General features: G+C 40.6%; 1 protein-coding gene across 5 annotated transcripts in view; it reads right to left on the bottom strand.

Annotated features, from left to right (window-relative positions):
- Positions 1 to 222: 222 nt before the first annotated feature.
- LOC109980985 (solute carrier family 12 member 7) overlaps positions 223 to 20,640 on the bottom strand; it is a 32,950-nt gene continuing 12,532 nt past the window's right edge. For 2 of the 5 annotated variants that reach the window (XM_065954354.1, XM_065954357.1), the window contains 24 exons: positions 18,883 to 19,029; positions 18,246 to 18,300; positions 16,883 to 17,013; positions 16,669 to 16,793; positions 16,480 to 16,584; positions 13,758 to 13,969; positions 13,491 to 13,658; positions 12,735 to 12,833; positions 12,523 to 12,580; positions 12,039 to 12,213; positions 10,561 to 10,679; positions 10,328 to 10,426; positions 10,097 to 10,216; positions 9,685 to 9,789; positions 8,992 to 9,160; positions 8,488 to 8,683; positions 7,321 to 7,490; positions 6,604 to 6,735; positions 6,337 to 6,444; positions 5,338 to 5,439; positions 3,616 to 3,782; positions 2,487 to 2,501; positions 2,094 to 2,227; positions 223 to 1,456 (listed from right to left, as the gene is read on the bottom strand). In XM_065954354.1, the coding sequence (XP_065810426.1) occupies positions 1,365 to 1,456; positions 2,094 to 2,227; positions 2,487 to 2,501; positions 3,616 to 3,782; positions 5,338 to 5,439; positions 6,337 to 6,444; positions 6,604 to 6,735; positions 7,321 to 7,490; positions 8,488 to 8,683; positions 8,992 to 9,160; positions 9,685 to 9,789; positions 10,097 to 10,216; positions 10,328 to 10,426; positions 10,561 to 10,679; positions 12,039 to 12,213; positions 12,523 to 12,580; positions 12,735 to 12,833; positions 13,491 to 13,658; positions 13,758 to 13,969; positions 16,480 to 16,584; positions 16,669 to 16,793; positions 16,883 to 17,013; positions 18,246 to 18,300; positions 18,883 to 19,029 (3,003 nt within the window). In that variant the 3' untranslated portion in view covers positions 223 to 1,364. The remainder of the gene's footprint in view (positions 1,457 to 2,093; positions 2,228 to 2,486; positions 2,502 to 3,615; positions 3,783 to 5,337; positions 5,440 to 6,336; positions 6,445 to 6,603; positions 6,736 to 7,320; positions 7,491 to 8,487; positions 8,684 to 8,991; positions 9,161 to 9,684; positions 9,790 to 10,096; positions 10,217 to 10,327; positions 10,427 to 10,560; positions 10,680 to 12,038; positions 12,214 to 12,522; positions 12,581 to 12,734; positions 12,834 to 13,490; positions 13,659 to 13,757; positions 13,970 to 16,479; positions 16,585 to 16,668; positions 16,794 to 16,882; positions 17,014 to 18,245; positions 18,301 to 18,882; positions 19,030 to 20,640) is intronic. The other 3 variants (XM_065954355.1, XM_020629587.3, XM_065954356.1) reach the window with 3 other exon arrangements.

Below are 20,640 nucleotides of genomic sequence, written 5' to 3'. Positions count from 1 at the left end.
CGCCAGCACTTCAACATAACATGTTTCCTTAATGTCTGATGACAGAGTAAGGTCATTTTATGATTTCATTCCGTCGACATCTTACTGATTGCTCCTTTAAATCAAAAGCATCTGCAACTTCCTTTACATGTTTTCATGTTTTATCCTCATGTTCAGTGTTACTTCAGGGAAATTTATAAAACAATATGAAACAACTCAACATTTCAGACTCAGAGATCCAGATTGTGTTTGTCTTTCTTTAATATGTGTGTCTCTTATTTTTCTTAAACGTACACACAACACTGTGAACATAACTATGTACGCTGGACAATATTAAAGGGTGCTTGTGGTCTGGTGGTTGGTGTGCTGGTCCATGTGTCGAGGCTGTAGTCCTCCCAGGCAGGTGGCCCGGCTTTGAATCCGACCTGTGGCTCCTTTCCCCCATGTCATTACACATTCTCTATCTCCCTGATTTCTGACTCTATCCACTGTCCTATCTCTACAATAAAGGCATAAACAATCACAAAAATAAACCTTTAAAAAAATATGAAAATATGAATATATTTCAAAGTTGCTCAGTTCTCCTCATTATTAAACAGCAGCAGGTTAAGAACGGAGATCACACATGCACCAAACTTATCGCTCAATCACACAAATTCAAATGGAAATAAATCAGAGACAAAACATACATTTACTATAACGCTGAAATCATTTAGGTTGTATCAAAAATCTTCCACTATCTCTTCATTGTGATCATACTAACATTATCTCATAAATCAGAAACAATTGATATAAATATGTCAAAGACTATCTGTAGTTCACAATGTTTGACAGCGTGCCCTGATTCTGAACAGAGACTTTGGCTGCTATGACTCAAGAATGATCGTCTGCTTAATTCATCCCAGGACTCCAGCGTCTGTGCGTCTCATTCATCGATGGCATTGAAATATAAAATGGCACTGTCAGCAATGATTAGCGTTTCTCAGTGGAGCTTGTGAAGCCGTACAGTAAGCAGAATTAAAAAGACATCTCTATTTAAAAACACAGTTTATGTTTTAGTGCTACACAGTTCATAAAGTGTGGTGGAGGGGACCCTGCAGGACGGCTGTAGAGAAGACCTCCGCGCCACCACAACATGCACCAGGCTCTGCTGCAGGTAACTCCTTTGTCCTTCCTATAACTCCTTTGTGAGCATCATCCTCAAAAATGGAAGTTGCTTTTTTTGCTCCTGAGAGTGTAAGAGGGGGTTTGGAGTACTTGCTCTGTCTGTCATCTTTATCCAAGTCCCCAAAAGCCACCCCCCTCCCCCCTCTTTCCCTGAGGTCCTTCAGGACAACAATGTTCCCTTCCAGTGTTCTTGAAAAATACTTTAGGACCCAACGGTGCTAGGAGTAGATGGTGATGACCTCCCGTCCTCCTCCACGGACCAACAGGACACGGTCCAGGCCTTCCATCAAGACCTCCAGGAACTCCATGTCTGAGAGAAGCGCTCTGGTTAAGGTCACACTGTTTATAAGAGCAACACAGGCGAGTATCTTCAGATTTATCTGCATTCATTTGCAGTTTTGAAACTGCTGCAATGACGTTACTTTGAACCTGTACTTATGTGTTATATGTTGTGCTTGATTCTGTAAATAAATTTATTTCACAGGCTCAATGGCTGGCATATTATGAGAGGATCAAGACCACCCTTTTATCTTCTAAATATAAAGCTACTGCCCGCAGGAACTGTATCAACCTATACTGTGACCTCTGAAACTCACTAAAAACATTGTGTGCCTCATTTGTGTGAGTACAAAAACCAAAATGTTGATGATCCCACATGACTCCCACATGAAGTGTGATGTAGATGTTGTAAAACCATTGAGTAATCGAGTTATCGTGATCTCAATATCGATCTGAATAACTGCTTCATGCATACTGTGAAGCTTCCTTAAATACATTTTTTCTAGTTCAGATTTTCTCTCATTTCTCTCCTCCTGGCAAAAAGCGATGCACTTATTTCTCAAATCTTAGACAATAGTCTTCAAATATTCAAACTCTTCTAGGTTGACTGATTGAATTACTGACCGGTTCATTGATTAAAGGAACAACTCAGCTGATAAAAAGGATACAGTTCTCATGTCCTTTCTTGTTGCTCGGAGGGCCTGGCATGTTGAGCAGGACCAGCTGTGAATTCTGTGAATTCTTGACCACCACTTCGTTCAGCTTGACGGCCGTGTGCATCCTCCGCACGTTGGACTGGTTACTACATCAAACCACAGAACACGTGTTATCTTTTCATTCCTCACACAGTCAAGAGGGCATTTTTCAGTATGAGACTTTAAATCAGCGATATAGAGGAAGCAGAGGCGCTGTGATCGAGGATTCTCATGTTTATTGGGCATCATGCACTAATGCAAGCAGAACTTGTGATCGACACAAGCGTGCAACACAGAGGAGAATCACACATGCACAGAGAGCGTTCATGCACAATGCAAACAAAGAGTGAAATGACTTGGACTTACAGGTTCTCCCACTCACTAGAGGAACAGAGCAAAAAAGAACAAATTGATTAACACAGTATCAACAGCAGCTGTCCTTCTCTGACTTCATAAGCTCCTTCAGATAGTTTTTACCATCTGACCTTCTTATGTCCGTTTTTTTAAAGGTTACATATTATGAATAATACACTGTATCATGCTAACCAACACTAATATGTGTCCTTAGTCTGTCTATAAATTATGAGGAAAGTCCATCCTCTCTTTCTTTTGCCTGCTCCACTTTTCAGAAAATGTGTGCTCAAACAGGCGGTTTTGAGACTTTGTGACATCACAAAGGGCAGTAACCCCTCCCCCAGGTGGGTGTCACTCCCACAGCTAGGTGTTTGTTCTGCCCTCTGAGCCTGCCTTCTCACCTTAAACAATAGGACATGGAGCGAGAAAGCCAGAGCTACCCAAGCTCTTCCAGAGAGGGGGCATGGTCAGACACAGCTCATTTACATATTTAAAGGTACAGACACAGAAACAGCCTGTTCTGAGCAGGGCTGAAATAGAGGGTTTTATAGGCATGATCAAATACAGGATCAGAGTGGATTTAGAACAATAAACTTCACACACATGTTTTGGGGAGCTCTGAGACTTATTTAAACTTGTAAAAGCTGAGCATAATATGTGACCTTTAAACTTCTAATCTGGGTACTGCAGAAGTAAGATATCCAAAATAAGCCCTTCTTTCCTATATTATTTAATACTAATATACAAATAGTGTCCCAAATACACAAGCTTGCAAACATGGCGAGAGTCTTTGATCAGTGAATAGTATGATATGACCAATCACCAAGCAGCTTTGAATCTTATGTTTTCACTTACTGTGGATGAATAAGTACAATTTCAGCATATACAATACATATATCTATGATGATATAATTAACACATAAGAATAAATACATTGAATGATAATACAGTTCATATCCCTCATATTACTTTGCTTTGTGTTTAAAAAATAAAAGTCTTAATGTTAACATTTGAGGGGTTCAGGTTAAATAAGGCACTGTCTCTTTAAGATGAGATGAGATGAAATTTAACTTTATTGTCATTACACATATACATATATATATATATATAAGTATAGAGTAACGAAATGAGGTGTACTTACGGTTTCATATTGAACATGTCTTTAACCCCCATGCCTTCTCTGTGTTTGTTCTTCTCGTGAATCAGTTTTTCTTTGGTCCACGTCATGTGCACTTTGTCAGGCGGGGCACCTGCAGCCTTTTCGTTTGTAGAATGAGACGCCGTGTTTCTGTCGTGGATCAGCTGGGCCTGAACGAGGAAGGGGCAGGAGATGAAAAGAATCAAAACTCTGAATTTCAACTCAAGTGGAAATATTAACCACAGAGCAACATCCCAAACATGAACATCTTGCATACATGTCATTCATTTACATTTATGAGAGACGTAAAATATGATGAGATGATCTGAAGAGAAGACACTGAGATGAAGTCGTAGTCAGGTGAATATGATGATGGCACATGCATGGAAGGAAAAACGAGACCCACAAGTCGTCTTTGACAGCAGACACATGAACCTCCCACATGTCCTTTTTGAAAAGAGACACATGAACCTCCCGGGCTACTTATTAATTACTATTTCTGATAAAATGCTGAATATATGGCTAAAAACCAAAATCCCCCGGGACTTGTGGGTTAATATCGTTTATTATCTAGTGTTTCCTTGGCTTTGGATGAAATCGGGGAGTGAGGTATCAAGTTCTTCTAACATTTTCATTTACTTCTTTAATGAAACACTAAACACAGCACTCGTCTCTTTTCCATTGTCAATCAGTGAATCCGTTTGCAATGCCAGACAGCCTGATTTGCATCATCTTCAGGCAGCGGTGGAAATGCTGACAACTATGTGCCACAGGAACCTTTTAGTTCCTTGAAGAGAAATCCCTAACACATTTAAGTTCACCTTTGGTTGAAAAGGGTCTTTACTCTTATATCTCTTTCCCCTTGAAGAGGTCCCATACAGCTGAGGCTTGAGATGTGCTAACTTCACTTTCACTCTAACCTTTATTTTGTATAATAAACCACTTCAGAAAGTGTTGTAGAAATAAACCAAGTCTAAAGTTTGATGATGATCCAGACAGCGGCATATTTAGCTGAACAGTTATTTTGTATGATGCTGCTATCTAGTATGAAACATAATGTCGACCAAATCATTGCTTACATAGTGATTAGTGGACAAAAGCATTCCTCCATGTCAGAAACTGTACTACTTGTCAAACATGTTCACTTCACTGCATGCTGACCAAAAAAATCATGCATGTTTGAACCTCCCATCAACCACTGGAAACAACAGGATGGAGATCTGGAGAGCAGGTGCCTGTCCAGACTACTTTGACTGGGGCAGCCCATGAAGTGCACTGACTTCTGCAGGTGTGGCATGTCGTTTTGTATAAAAAATATCAACTTGAGTTGGCTGATCAGATTTCAAGAGGGTTTATGCCAGCCTGAGTCACCGCCCTGGAACAACCCTGCAAACCAGACCCTGTGATCTATTAATGATGATCCAAAACAATTTCTTTCATGTTAAGTTTCCATCCAATAATTTGTGTCGTCCCCGCAGAAAAGAGCAGACAAATTTGCATGAGGGACTGTGAAAATCTCTGAAATTGTCTCCCTCTAGTGGCAGCTTTTGGTCCCTGCGTCTTCAGCGTGGAGCACTCAGTGAATGGAGGGTTCTGTTAACAGCACCGCCCGAGCTGTGCAGTTGTTATGAATGGATGAAGATGCATGAATGATGGCATGAGAGATGGAGGGACAGAATGACATCATAGTTGGCTGCTACAGACTGTTTGGGTTGCCATGGCTACCTCTTCCTCTGGTATGCATGGGGTGTTGAGGGAAGGGGCGCCGAGTCTGGACGACTTCTTCCTCTTAATGGAGCTGCGTGATACGTCTGTGATGCTCTGAATCTGAGCCAACCGTCCAATCACAAAGCAAGGCCAAGGGGGGGAGAGAGAGTTGAAAAGTCAACAACAACAGAAGTAGAGACCACAAGGAGTGATCCTTCACCCTTTTCTTGTGTTGCATAAGTCTTTGAGCTGTTTCTTCATCCACACCATGTTTTATTCATTAAGCGCTACAAGGTATTCAGGCCGATTTTTTTGGGCCCGATTCCCCCCTTCTGATCAAAGTCAGCAAAGGCCCGACTATCTTGCCAGATTGTGGTGTGAGGTGTGTTAAGAGTGTTTTTAACCTCCTCGATCTGCTTGGAAGACGATCGGGATCGCCAGATTTAATATTTACGATCATAAATCCTGTTGTGCGATGAGAACACCGAGGACGGCCGAGCACGGACTCTGTGTATTGTAATGTGAAAAGGAACAATAGCCAATAAGGAAGCAAGCTGACTGAAGCAGGAGGCACAACAAACATCACCATGGCAACAACAGCAAACGCAAAGCATAAAGTTAGGTCAAGAATACAGGACCAACTTGTTGATTTGTGTCAACAACAAGAGTGTTTATAAAACGTGTCATGTAAAACAAACCACAATCCAACTCACGAGGACAGGAGTCGGTCCAAAATGCTAACCCTGGATGTACTACTAGCTAACAGCTAGCCACATTTAGGTTTAACATCATGTTTGTTTATTCTTGTATACCCATACAAATTGATTGATTTACTTCCAAGTGTCCTTCTATTATTGTTGATTTAAACATGTACACAGTTTCTATTTTACAACAGTAAGTCTAAATAATGTCTGTCTGATGGAAAGAAATAGACCTTTTTTGTTAAAAATGTTATAATGTTATATACTGTATAATATTATATAATATTATAATGTTCTAATGTTCATGGCACAGTACCTCTCTCTCCCTCTCCGTGCGGGACAGCTGCATCTGTTTGAGCATCTGCGACCTCTGCTCCATCATTAACGTCTTCTCATATGTGAAGGCTGAGATGTCGCTGTCGTGCTGGAGGGACAAACAAACATCATTCAGTTTAGTAACTGTAGCTAATGGTGCTGCTTATGGCCTCTTTGGCATCTTAACCTAGACTATTATCAGGATCACGACTCATCATGGAATCGCAGTAGAGAAAAGAGTAGATGACAGAAGTGCAAAAAGTCTCACCATCTCCACGACCTCCACCTGTGCGTCCAGGCGTAGATGGTAGAGAAACATCTGGAGGTCTTTCTTCATCTGGATGGAGTTGTCGTCCATCTGGGCCACCGTGAAGATTCTCATTTTACACTTCCTCCACACCTGCAGAGGAACATGAGTGAGAATCAGCCTCATGCTTTACTACTAAATAAAGATGGGACATATCTGAGAAGAGGCAGAGAATATCCATTGCATTACACAAATAGCAGCTGCTATTGAACCAAAGAAAAGACCTATTAAAGTGCAAGCAGCGATAAAGTTTGTAAAAAAGCTGTAGAAAGTATGAAAAAAAGCTGTAGAATAAATTATACAATTTATGAACAAAAACATCCTTAAGGCAAAGTAAAGTACATGCTTGACAAACCACTGTAATTTTCAAAGGGCTTTTGGTCCTATTTGTTAAGTTTAAGCAAAATATCGGGTTTATATTTTTCGATCAAGTATTGCAAATATTTCAGGATAAATATATTTTTTGCATAAAATTAGAAATGTTAATACTGACATTGATTCATATTTTTGTCCTGTTAAGGTCTAATTCCTATTTAAATGTTTTCTTGCATTTTATTGTGTATTTGATGTTGACACTAAATCAGTCTTAATATGCTTTCTTTTAACATTTTTATAATTTAGTAAAAACAAAAAAGTAAAAAAAAAACCATTAAAATAATATAGGTAGGGGACACACACCTTGTGCTGACTGAGCAGAAATGGCAGCAGCATGAGCAGTCCACCATCGTGTACGATCCACCACACGTCGATGGTTCCCTCCTTCTGACGCTCCTGGTTGCTGGGGAAATGGTCGATGTTCTTCGCGACCAGCAGAGCCTGATGAGCCGCAGTCGTCTCTCTTACCGTCTCTGCAGCGGGACAGGAACAAAAAAGGGAGAATAGAGAAAAAAAATTTTAATAACCAAACAATTATTGGTAAGGATTTCAAGTTTCTCCCTCTGATGTCTGATAGATTAATGGTTCTCAACTGCTGGGTCGGGACCAAAAAGCGGGTTGCGGAGTCCAAATTGTGCATTATGTTTCATGTAATAAATCTGATTGGCTGAAAAATATCAGAAAGTTTGGTCACAGCTTTCATGAAGGAGTTGGTGTGGTGGGGCTCGACCCAGTTAAGAACCAATGTCAAAGCTAGTCCTGTGTGTTTTTCCGTTGATGATTTCCATTTATCTGTTGCAAAACCAAAAAAAACATCTTTGTGTCCTTAAATTAATGAAATGACCAGCAGCAAAAAGTTAGGTTTTTATTAACACCAAGGACCAAACAATGACAAAAGATGATAAATACATAAAAATGATACACCTTCTAAGGAATTTTGAATTCCCTGGAAATACATTTCATAACTCCCCCTGCTCTGTGAAGCACTAACTAATTTTGTGTCTCTATCGTATCGACAATCTTTCCACAGAATTACATATTCCATATGTACGGGGACAGACCCACTGGGGCAGTTGACGTGGATACTTCTTTAAGACACACCACTAGGTGGCCCATGAGCGAGTATAAAATGCCCAGGTGCCCATGATGTCACTGATTCATTGAGCAGGCGAGAATCTTGTCAGATGAACAGCGTTGATATCCACTTTGTGTCCAATGAGAAGCTTTTAAATTGTCCGCTAACTAACTAACTAGCAAACTGTTCATGTTTGTCTCTGTGTTTTTGTTTGAATTTCTCAAATAAGTGCCAAGAAACCGGCTGTTGTAGACACTGATCAATGTCCCCTACATTCCCGGCCTAGCTTTCTGCTTTAAAAGGAGAGATAATAAGTTGGGATCAAAGCAATCTGCTGGTCATTACATGGCGACTCTAACCCCGGGAACACTTTGTGACACCCTTGTGTAGTTTACCTATGAAGTTCCTCCTTGCAGAGCTGTCCCCGGCTTGTTTCCAACCTGCTGGCCAGGCCATCAGGACGGTGTTGTGCTTCATTCCTCCCAGGCCGGCTGACTGGATGAGCAGGGAGAAACCATCTCGCAGGTCGGACGACACCACTATATGGGAGAAACCCTTTGTTCGCTCTGCTACCATGGCAGCTTTCAAGCTCTGCAGGAACCCAGAGGAGCAAACATAAACTGTAACACATGATGACTTCTGCACAACATTTTTCAGTTCTTCCATGAATTGCTTTTGTAATAAGATGGGATCGTCTTCGATTTTGATAAATGACTGTATAAGAGATCAGGGTGCATGCAAAGTACAGGGTCTAACCGATGCTGGTTTACATAAACTGACTGTCTTAAACTCATCCGTTTTGATTTTATGAAGGACATGTGTAATTCACAATGTGCATGATGGCAGACTCCAACCAAGGATGAAACAGGAAGAGCCACATACTGGACCATTAGACAAACCTGCTCTCCAGTCTTTGCATCTTTCTCTCGGGTCATGTAGGTCCCCTCTAACACTGAACAGATTATCGTCAGTCCATTTCCTGCTTTGAGCTGCGTGGTGAAGGAGAGGAGACGAGGGTGTTTGACCTCCAGGTCTGAGTTCAGCTTACAAAACACCAGAAGCTGAGGCCTGAAGGAAGACAAGTCATTGTTATTTTAGAATTATACAAAATCATTAAGAGTACAAAATAAGGAAGAGTATGATTGGAGAGTACTTCTGCTGAACACTGTGAAGAAACAGTTTTTGACTGCAACAGGCAGACAAAAGTCTGCAGATCGTGCAAAGCATTACCAGTGAAAACAATGGACAATGTCTTCCATAGGGAGATATGTGCATTCAGAAGAGATGCCTCGAGTGATGTCACTTCAGATCAGTTCAACTTAAAACCACCCAGTTAAAACGAAAACTAATCTTTAGGTGTGGAGTAAGAAAAAAATCAGCTTCAAGGTAGCAGCTCAAAGCTTGACTAGCCATTACTAGCGGAACATGCCTGAAACTCTGACTGAATAGATGGCAAGTTGAGTTGCATTCTGGGTAGTGTAGGCACCATGAAACTGACGGAGGCTAAAAGAAAAAAGTTGAAATCTTTGCTCCCACTGGATCCATTTTTGATCCTATTTTTCTTAAACTCACACACACACACACACACTGACCTCCAGTTCTTGGTGTGTAGCGGTACTTCCTCGAGCCTGATGAGAGCGTAGCGTGCAGCATTTAAGGACAATCCTCTGATCCCATCTCCCCATTCCTTCACGGCCCTGCAGCCAAAACAGCAACAAGTTTCATGTCTTTGACAATGTTTGAGAACAAATCAGACATTTTAATGTTTCATTTACATGTAGTGGCTTGCATCGTGATATGCTCCATTACTGTTTGAAGAAAAGTGTTTGATATCATATCTGCAAGCACAACATTAACAGGCTCCAAAACAAAAAATATGTTCTCTGTGTGGCATAAGATTTCCTCCTTTGTCATCCAAGAACCCGCGTTATAATGGCTTTTATACTAAAATAAACTGAGGTTTAAGAGCTGTTTAAGGTGGATCTCTTTACCCTCCAGACTCACCCTCTGTACTCAATGTACTTGTAGATACATCCAGCTATCACCATGGGAACCAGGGCGTAGTACCAGGAGGAGATGAACATAAGAGAGAGACACAGACTCATCCCCAAGAAGGATAAAGTCCTACAGGACACAAATACAGCATATGATATATCATCACAAGTTTAAGAGCTGCAACTTTACATTTAACACAAGGTTCAGGTGAGTTTGTTTAGTTTGAAGCTGGTTTCTTACCAGTGATAGAATTTGAAACGAGGTCTCCAGTTGGGGGTTCGGAGCAGAGTCTGAACAGCACAGGCCAGGTTCACAAACAGGTAGCACATGAGGAAGAACCTGAGCAAAGATAATAGAAGAGAGGGAGGAAAGTGATTCACTGCCCATCCCTCTGGCAACACATGCAACACCAGACTGAAAGCAAGTTATGATATTAGAAAGTTAGGTTTTCTACAGTGCTAGAGAAGACATACATGGAGAGGATGGGGGCCACAGCATCCAGAGAAGCGATGAGGATTCCTATCTCACAGATACCTACAGTCAGCAGCAGAGCCCAGGTCGGCTCACCGTTAGCCTTCCCATGACCGAAGAACTGAGAGACACAGAAATAATCAGAAGTGGTCTGCTACAGTACTCCATTACATTGAACACGTTTTAAAACAAGAATGCAAACACTGAATGTGTTCAATCATGAGCTTAACAGTACTGTGGCTGCCAGATTCTGCTCCATATTATACTTATTTCATATAACACATTCAGCCTTGAGTTGAGTAAAACTTTAAATTTGAAATGCTTGCCTAAGAACAAACTGTGTTGATGTGTCTCTTGAATTAGGCCAAATTAGAAACACTGAGGGCCTGATTCACAGAAAGATTGTGCCGCTTTTGAAACCGTTAAACCTGTGCCAATGAATCACAAAGGCAACATCTTAATTCACTAAACACACGTCAAGAGTTAAATGCTGCAGAACAAACCAATAAATCAAAAAATAATAAGTAATGAAGTTATTTGAGAAAAAACTCCCCCTCTTTCTATAGAAATCAGCCTTGTGCAAAAGAAACATCTAATTCACAAACACAAGCTCTAACAGCTAAGCACAGTTAGCCTGAAGCAAATACCGCCTGTGGAGAGTTGGTGGTAACTGCACCACAGTTTTTATAAGAGATGTCACGAGCAATCCTTTCTTACCACACTTTATTTGTTTAAAGGTAACATATTCTCCTCCTTTTCAACCAGTTTAAATAAGTCTCAGAGCTCCTCAAAACACGTCTGTTAAGTGTCTTGTTCTAAATCCACTCTGATCCTGTATTTGATCATGTCTATAAACCCCTCTATTTCAGCCCTGCTCAGAACAGACTGTTTCTGTGTCTGTACCTTTAAATATGTAAATGAGCTGTGTCTGACCACGCCCCCTCTCTGGAAGGGCTTGGGTGTCTCTGGCCTTTCTCGCTCCATGCCCAAATGTTAACGGTGATAAGGCAGACCCAAGGGACAGAACAAACACTTAGCTGTGGGAGTGTCACCCACCTGGGGGAGGGGTTACTGACCTTTGTGATGTCATGAAGGGAAAATCTCCAAACGGCCTGTTTGAGCACACATTTTTTGAAAAGTGGAGCAGGATAAAGACGGAGAGGTCATTATTGGGCGGTTTGAAGACAGACTAGGGACTCATATTAGTGTTAGAAACACATCGTAAATTGTATTTTGTACATTTATTGGTTACCTTTCCTTTAAATGTACAAAATACAAGGAACGTGTTAATTTTCTGCAGGTGTTTCACTTTATATCTTTAAAGTTAAAATAAGACATGCCTTTCACTGTGCTTTAACTCCTAACATCTCATTTTGAAATCGAATGACAGATCTCTTTTGTGTTTGGTGTTGAGTTTTTTTTAAGCATTATAGATTTAAATAGAACACAGGTTTCAATCCGAGGTCTTTCTGACGCTGACCTGTAAGAACGGGATGATGCCGTCGCGAGCGATTGCCTGCAACAGCCGGGCAGCGCCGGTGAGGCTCTGAAGCCCCGCCCCACAGCAGGAGAAAAACGAGCCGATCACAATCACCCAGGGTGACGGCCAGGCGAGAACACCGATGACGGGGGTCTTCTTCACTGAGTAACCAAACCTTAGACAAGCACAAACATCAACACAATTTAGCCGGAGCGATAGGAGTATGCAGTAATGTGATGCCTGAGATATAAAGAGCGAACAGCTTTGCTGTAGATTAATAAGTCAGCAATTAAAACAACATAAATGGGATACTTTTATGCCCTCTACAAACTATTTTTTCAAACAACTTGAAGATCATACAATTCTACATTTATGTTACACACTGTTAAAAAACACATTTTTAAGCTTCTGACCTCTTACAGTGAGCTCTCTGCCACATTTTGAATTCAGTGGGTAGAGAGTAAATTAATAAATACACACTCACTTGTCTCTCAGCACAACTCCTTCAATACAGGCTCCAAACAAAACCACACAAGACATGTCTGACGGGAAGTTAAGATGAAACATTCACTTCATATTTGCTTTGCATTTTCAAACCAGTGAGTAGAAGCGGTTAAGTCCATTTTTTAGCTTCTCTACAAGTTCGGGAACGTTTTTTGATTTTGTACTGTGTATTAGCTAAATTTGAAAGGATACAGATGATCGAGGTGGTGACAATGGCCATGATGGTTCCTATGGGAATGGACCTCTGAGCATCTCTAAGGTCACCAGACCTGTTAGAACCGGCCATTATACCTGCAATAATAAGAAAAAATATAAATACAAGGTTAAAGTCAGAGTCAGGGGTGGAGGAAGGGCAAAGTAAGACTACAACAATGTGAAAGGTGGCGCTGATCAAGCAGAAAAGCTCCTCACAGAGAGTTTGTAGATTTATTTAAATCAATGATTAATGAACAAAAACATGTCATGTTTGCTTTTGAGCTTGAACTGCGAGAAAAAAACATCTGTTTATCACTTGTGGTCAAACTAAAAACAAAGTGAGCTTGCATAAACAGTGAGTCAATGAGAATCTTGCTTAAAAGGACTCGGTGGGGGTTCGATCCCCAGCTCCTGCAGCTACATGCCCGATATATCCTTGGGCAAGACACTTATTTGCTCCCGTTGCTTTGTCAACGGTGTATAAATGTAGTAGTATATACTGATGGAAATGTAACATAGCATCATCTGCCATTAACTCCTGTTTAGGCTCACCACCACCCCAGCAGCCGCCTGAATGCTCAGACTGAAGGGTTTAAGATGTCGTCTCATCACTCCTCAAGTTTCTGCATGTAAAGAAAATCTGTGCGGAGTGATAGCCGATAGACGCCAAACACAAATTACGTTCTGCTACATGACACACAAACCTGAGTTTTTTGTGAGTAAAATGTGAATCTTTGTGAGGTGTAGATCTACCTGTGACAGAGGGGAAATATATTCCCACCAGCAGGGTGAAGTAGGTGGCGATGTCATTGAAGACGTAGGGTTTGTATGTGTCTGTGGGCGTGTCCGGGTCCTGTTCTGAAACCAGGCTCTTCTTCTCTATTGGCTCCCTAGCCGGAGCATACTCGCCCCACAGGTTATCTAACGGAAAGATCAGACAGAGAACAACAACATACGTTTATATTACAGCCTGAAGGTCGCACACACACACTCAGAATCCTTTTCTTTATTATTTCTCACCTTTGATGACTCCGCTCAGGAGCCCAGGTATGGCCCTGATCTCTGTCAGGTTGTTGTTGGTGAAGAACGGGTCACAGGTTGCGTTTGGATATTTACTGTCACAGAAGATGCTCCACAGCTCGGTGGTCAGAGTGTTGTTCTTCACGACCTCTGTCTTTGCACATATCCCGAACTTGTCATTCCTCAGAGATCTGTTTCCTAACAGACATACACTGTGGAGGAGAGAAGACAAGTGTCAGGAGAGGGATCATACTGTCTCTGTAGGGTTGTTTTTACTCTGACATCTCTTCATTAATGCACGTCCAGAGAGTCCTTTAAGAACACAGTGAAAGAAACAGAATCCCCCCTCAGCTGCTATTGAAATAAAAATGACATTTCTATTCAGTGAGCTACACATTTTAGATTGTACTCTCCATGATCAACTCTCCACAGACAGACTTAAGAACTCTTTTAACACTGTTATGGCAGGGGAAAAGCACAGACTGTGACTCTTGGACTACATTTTCACTCTTTTCATTCCTCATCTGCACAGCTGTACTAAGAAGTCAGCCCATAGTTGGACACTTTAGTGCCTATTGGACAATCATATTATCTGCACCTTTAATGTTTGCACTGACTGTTGTTTAATGTCTGTTTTTATACATTTTTCACTGCCTTCATTCAAGACACTGCTGTACATACATAAACAACACAAACTTCAGAAGGTCTACACTTTTATTTTTATGTACAGGTCTAATGTTACCAATGTTTCTTAACTGTTTATAGGTTCCACTGAATTTGCACATATATTTGTATTCCTGCATGGGGTTATGTACATTTTTCTTTGTATTAGTCTATTTTTTAATTGCACAGGTTTAATTTTAATTCATGTAGGGGCTTACTGAAAACTTTGTTTCTGCTTAATATTTATGTATGGGAGGTGGGACTGCGGTTGTTTGAAACAAATGTTTCATGTCGTGCATGTCTTTTGTAAACTGCTACTGGATGCTTTGAATTACCCTCGCGATCTATCTATCTATCTATCTATCTATCTATCTATCTATCTATCTATCTATCTATAAAAGCACACGAGCAGCCACAGCTTAGGGTGGCACTGTGATCAACATTGGCATACTCCACTATTATACCGGACAGATCAGATTCTTTCTATGGATAAAAGTATGGAGGCTTGGGAAGTGCAAACCCAAATTACAAAGAGCGAAACACTTTCACAAAGAAGAGGCTTTTGCCAAGTACAAAAAAAAAGTGCATTTAAGATAAAAAATGAACAAGATGTGAAACACTTTGAAGAGCGTTGAGACAAATGAACAAGTGGCAGAACACATAATGATGTTTTGTCCGTTTTGTGGAACCCACCTGAGATGTGCTTTTGTTGTTCGCCTGGATGCTCTCTAGGACACGGACGAGACGGGAGGAACAAACACACCTGCCAGATCTTCCGTCTCGTCCGTGTCCTTTAAAAATTCCAGCGATTCGGTCGACCTTAAACTCGCTGTTACACATTTCACACAGACCCTTTTGCCAAAACAAACTAATTGACTGCTCACAGAATCACTTCTGGCATTTGGTACATTTCACACTTTGTAATCTTGTTTGGCACTTCCCAGCCACCGTATAAAAGGGAATCAAAATCTTCTTGTGACGTAAGAGAAAACAGGATGCACTGTGAACATCAACAGCTGTTTCTGATGATTTCATGGTTCTGGTACGCTTCCTTGCTAAGGATCAGAGCAGGCTTCAGCGTATCATCACTCAGGGAGATAGGCTGCAGTAAACCATCGCTTCAAGACCTGCACCCCTCCAGGACCCCGAGGAGTGCAGGTACGTTACATCACTAAAGACTACTTTTTTATACAGTCTGTCTACAGATGGTGTAAGGGGGCTTCAGCTGCACCATTTCTTTCTTACAAGGAGGCCCCACAGAGTCAGACTTTATAATAACCTTACCCATCATTGCAACTGAAGCAGCTAATTAAATCAGTTGAAGTGAGCCTGCAATGAGAACACGTCCTAGAAACATGGACATCAATACAGACGACTTAGAGCAAGAATTTATCCTCGTCAGTCCTTTTACATAAATATCAAGAAACAAGGGATTTTCTTTTCTTTCAGTAACAACACTTAAAGTCTTTATATGTGATTTTTAACACTTAAATATAATAGAAATCAAGTCTATCCTCTGAAAATAACTCTGTGAGTCATGACTGTCTACAATGGGTGTAACACCCGAGTCCCACTGTCTGTGATGCTTTCAGAGTTTTCCGAGTCCTATCTTCACTTTGTTGACATCGCCCGGACGGCTGGCCGGCTCCTCCCCTCGTGTATAAAAGTTGTTTAATTGAGGGACTAGAGAAAAGAAGAATAACATACTGTACTCACTGCTTAACTGTGTATCTAGATCACGCTCATTTCAGGTAAATTTACATGCAGTGTGAAGATAAAAGCATAATAAAGATCGCTAGCATTAGCATGCTAACACAACAATGCAGCGCGAGTTGTTTGGTTTCATGCTGGCGACATCTGCTGGATCAAAAAATTATATATAAAGCCTTTGAGGCTTGGAAACATGTTAGTCCTTGGTGTTATGTTTTCTTTGAGGCACTACCTGACTGCCATACATTCATCAACTTCTGATCTGCTGCACCTGTGGGCTGACTATAAAAGCTCCTCCTCCCTCTCTCTCAATCTGCAGCCAGGATCAGAAGCATTCAAAATAACTCACTTAAACTCCGGGGGTTCGATGACCGTCTTGATGACCCCTGCGTACGTTGCCATGATGGACAGAAACACACAGGACAGAAACACCAGAGACAGTTTGTTCACATACCTGCAGAGAGGAAGGAAGGGAATCCATGTGACTCTCAGTGCTAGTTGATATTTGTTTTTTTTTTGTGTATTTCTGGATACTTACTTTACACCGACAAACACCACCAGAGCCATCAGGAGCAGGCAGCATGTCCCATACACTCGCATGTTATTGAGCCTCGCCTCGTCTTCGCCTTCCTTGAACACCGTTGCTGTGGGAACGATGTACAACTGGCAAACGAGAGACACAAGGAGGGGGAGTGTCATTGAAAGTGAAGACTGTTGTGTCTGTCTTCTTGTCGGACAGTACCAACACGTACCAGCAGGATCTCCATGGTGCCCAGGATGTACAGGGATCCAGCGAAGGTGGTCCCCAGGTAGAAGCAGAGACCCACCGCCCCTCCAAACTCTGGACCCAGAGATCTGGAGATCATGTAGTACGAGCCACCAGCTTTTGAGAAATTAAATAATGGTTAGTAATACAATATAACTACAGTACAACATCCTCTTGTTGCACCACTAGCTTGGTCCTGGTGTCACTTATCCTCGCATGTCTTGGGCAGCCAAATAGCAGTCCTAACCCTACCCAAAACCTTACCCTAGATGATAAAAGAGAGCTAATATATTCAGTAGCTGGTTCCTGCTCAGTGGGGAGATTATCATGGACACTAGGGAGGTTCTTCTTAGGGTTTCTACATTCATATTACATTTGTAATATGCTACCTTGGATTGCGTAGCCATGAACAATTTTATATTCAATTTGCATTTTTTTGTGCAGAAGTGAAGACATGACACATACTTTTTTTTCCGGCGTGACCACAGAGCTGAGAACAACAAACCCAGAGGGAGTTTGACTTCGATGTATATGTAAGATTTTCTTATTCATTCAAGTGTCACTCTGCTATCACAGTTATATATCTATGAAACATCACATACTCTACTGACAGTGTGTGTTAATGAAAAAAACAAAAACACTGTATGTTGCTAACGTTGCAACTGTGTTTTTTTTACTTTTGATTTAAAGCTCCTGTGAGAACTTTTACCATTGTGATGCCTTTTGTCTCTTAGTCATTATTATTAGCCTATTAGTACCATATTGTAAATGACTCAGCAAGTTGTTGAACATGAGTTATGATCTTAATATGCTTTTCTTAGTATGGAAGTAAGCAAAAGAAAATTAAGATCATGATTCATGTTCAACAACTTCCAGACTTCTTATCAATAAGCAAGGAGGGAAAACTCTCAGTTACTGACCTGTTAGCTCTAGACTATGTTCATGTAGAATAAGGTGCTTAATAATGATACACATGCTATTAAGCAACTTGTTAATATTGAATATTGTGATCTTAATTTGAAGTATTACCCCAAAAACAAACTCACCCTGCTCCCTTTTTCACTCTTAGTTTTTTGCTGAGGAAAAGTCAAAAGGAGTTGTTTTGATGTCGTAAAGAAAATCACTTTGTCGTCTGACACCCTCCAGCAGCAGTTTCAGTCATTAGATATCAACATAGATCAATATAGAAACGATACATCTTGCCATCAAAGTTTTTGTTTGCTTTTGTAGGTCAAATAGAGGCAACGGTATCATCTTCAGTCCGTTTCATAACCAGCTAAAAACTCTTCGCAGGAGCTTTAAAAACTGCTCGTGGAAAGGAGAAATAAAACAGTGAAATGTTTCATCACCTGGGACAACTCCGTTAGTAGCGATAGCGCTCATTGATATGGCCGTGAGCAAAGTCTGCATGGAGAGAGAGACATGAGGGATATAAGTGAGAAATTTGCAGAACAAAATGGAACATTCAACTATCTGATCAAATTGGTCAATACAAATAATTTTAATAAACACAGTAATTTAATCAAAGACATGAAAACACTGATCACAAAATAAGAACACATTTTAAATGGGGGTGAGATGGGGGGGGGCTGCAGATTATTCCCCTTACATCACATGAGTGCTGAACAATTTGGTTCAAACTTCCTAAACAGTCGGCTCTCTGTTTGTCCACGTGGAGCTGCTGACGTAAAAGCCGTGGTTGTAAATAAATTGAATTTTCTGCCTGATTTGAGGACTCTGGGCTGAGCTCAGAAATGGAGATTAAAGTCGTCATTTATTCGATACCATAAATCCAGAGCAGGGTGTAAAGCTCACTAATCTCAGACATGTTATTGTTTCATTCAGACAATGATAAAGACTCACTGGTGTTACTTTGTCACATCTTGATAAAAGCGAGAAGATGCATCAAAAATACACTCTGTTAGAAATCTGTTTTCTTCCAGCAGGAATGAAACATGATCACTGCTGGATTTCATCTTGACTCACGCAGATGCAGCACATGGACACGATGGCGAAAGACCCGAGGATCCCTGCCGTGCCGACGATCCAGGTGAGACGCAGGAAGAGAATCACACCCAGGATGTTCTGCATGCAGGGCAGGTAGACTCCAATGAAGGTGCCCATCTGAGGGACCTGTGGAAGGAAGAACATGACAGACAACCTCAGGTGAGAATCAACCTGATGAGAGGGAAGGTTTATAATTCAACACATCCAGTCCTTGATATTGACTTCTGCTTGATTACCCCGATGTGTTCTGTGAGACTTTTGCACAGGTACACACCTCATTGCCAGGATATCTGAAATCTACAATATCCCTTATAAATCAAAAAACTATATGAGCCCTTAATGATCTTTCATTTTTTTCAAATCCGGGACAGTTGTAAAGTGAAGAGCTTTCCTTTGTGTCTTAATAAAATTAATTCAAAACTTCAGTCCGCTACATTTCTGCTACTTTCCTAGGCTATACAAGCATGTCTTACAAAAAAGTTATATGTTTACAAATGTGCAGTAACTCTACCAATACTGATATCAATATTGATAATAATAATGAACATCTCATTTAGTAATAAAAATAGCAATTTATTTATTTGAAGAGGGACAGTGTATGCCTATATTTATCAAAATTCAGAGAGATGTGAATGTACCCGAGATAGCCCAAAGGCTCATTTTCATCAGCAGACCCTTTGCCAGATGTTCTTTGGTATCATTTAATCATAATACATTTATTAGTATAGAAAATTAAAGATATATACGCTACAATTTGGGTAACAAAAACAAATCTTATCCAACATATAGGACATCCTGGCCATTAACACATGACACAGTTTCAGTTATCATGGATAGGTACAACATCAGTGTTGTAACATTATATTTAAATGAAGGAGAGGTTGGTGACTCTCTGATTAATTGCTGTATTTAATTCCACTCATGTGATGCTCTGAAGGACAATACACCCTGGTGTAATGTGATGAAATTAACGTGTGTCCTGTGATTAAATGCAGACTTTGTGATGAGGGAAGTCTCTGATATTCACTAAGCTCATGATGAACTGAGTGAATCTAAGTTGTTGCTTCATAAAAATAGATTTGGGGTTTACATTTTAATTAAGTTCAATTGTAAACGCAATGTGCTGAACAGAAGTTAAAAAAAATAAAACCTGTTCTTACTACAAGTCACACACACACACACACACACACACACACACACACACACACACTAACAGTCTAAAAGCCAAAGGCACAAGAGGATAGAAGTGTCAGTTCAGCGGGCAGTACCATCGTCACTAAATGTAGTTTAAGTCTGAGGGGTCACATTTGACCCCTGGTCAAAGGTCAGAGTTAACTTTCTGTATATGTCTAGAAACTGTCACAAGTATTTGTTCTCTCTTATATGTTTTGTTTTGTATTAAACATTTAAACTATTAAACTGATATTAAAGAGCAGTTTGCTGTAAATCATTTCATTGACTTTACAGGCTACATGTTTGTAATGGATCAGTTTGAAGCAGCTCGCACACACACCAGCTTTAGTTTTATACTCTTGTACCTTAGCATCCTCCTCCCCCTCTTGTAAAACTATGCAGTTTTATATTAACATGACTTTATACTGCACATATCTTGTGTTGTGTTGTCATTTATATATTCATTTTTAAAATATTTTTTTTGTTTTTTGCACCATAAACACCCGGGACTTCTTTATGTGTCACTCATGTGAGAATGAATCAATCATTTCAAGCATTTAGGAA

The sequence above is a fragment of the Labrus bergylta genome, chromosome 4, assembly GCF_963930695.1.
Source record: "Labrus bergylta chromosome 4, fLabBer1.1, whole genome shotgun sequence".
NCBI lineage: Eukaryota > Metazoa > Chordata > Actinopteri > Labriformes > Labridae > Labrus > Labrus bergylta.
The sequence above is the reverse complement of the archived record's forward strand: the minus strand, read 5'-3'. Positions and strand labels throughout refer to the sequence as shown.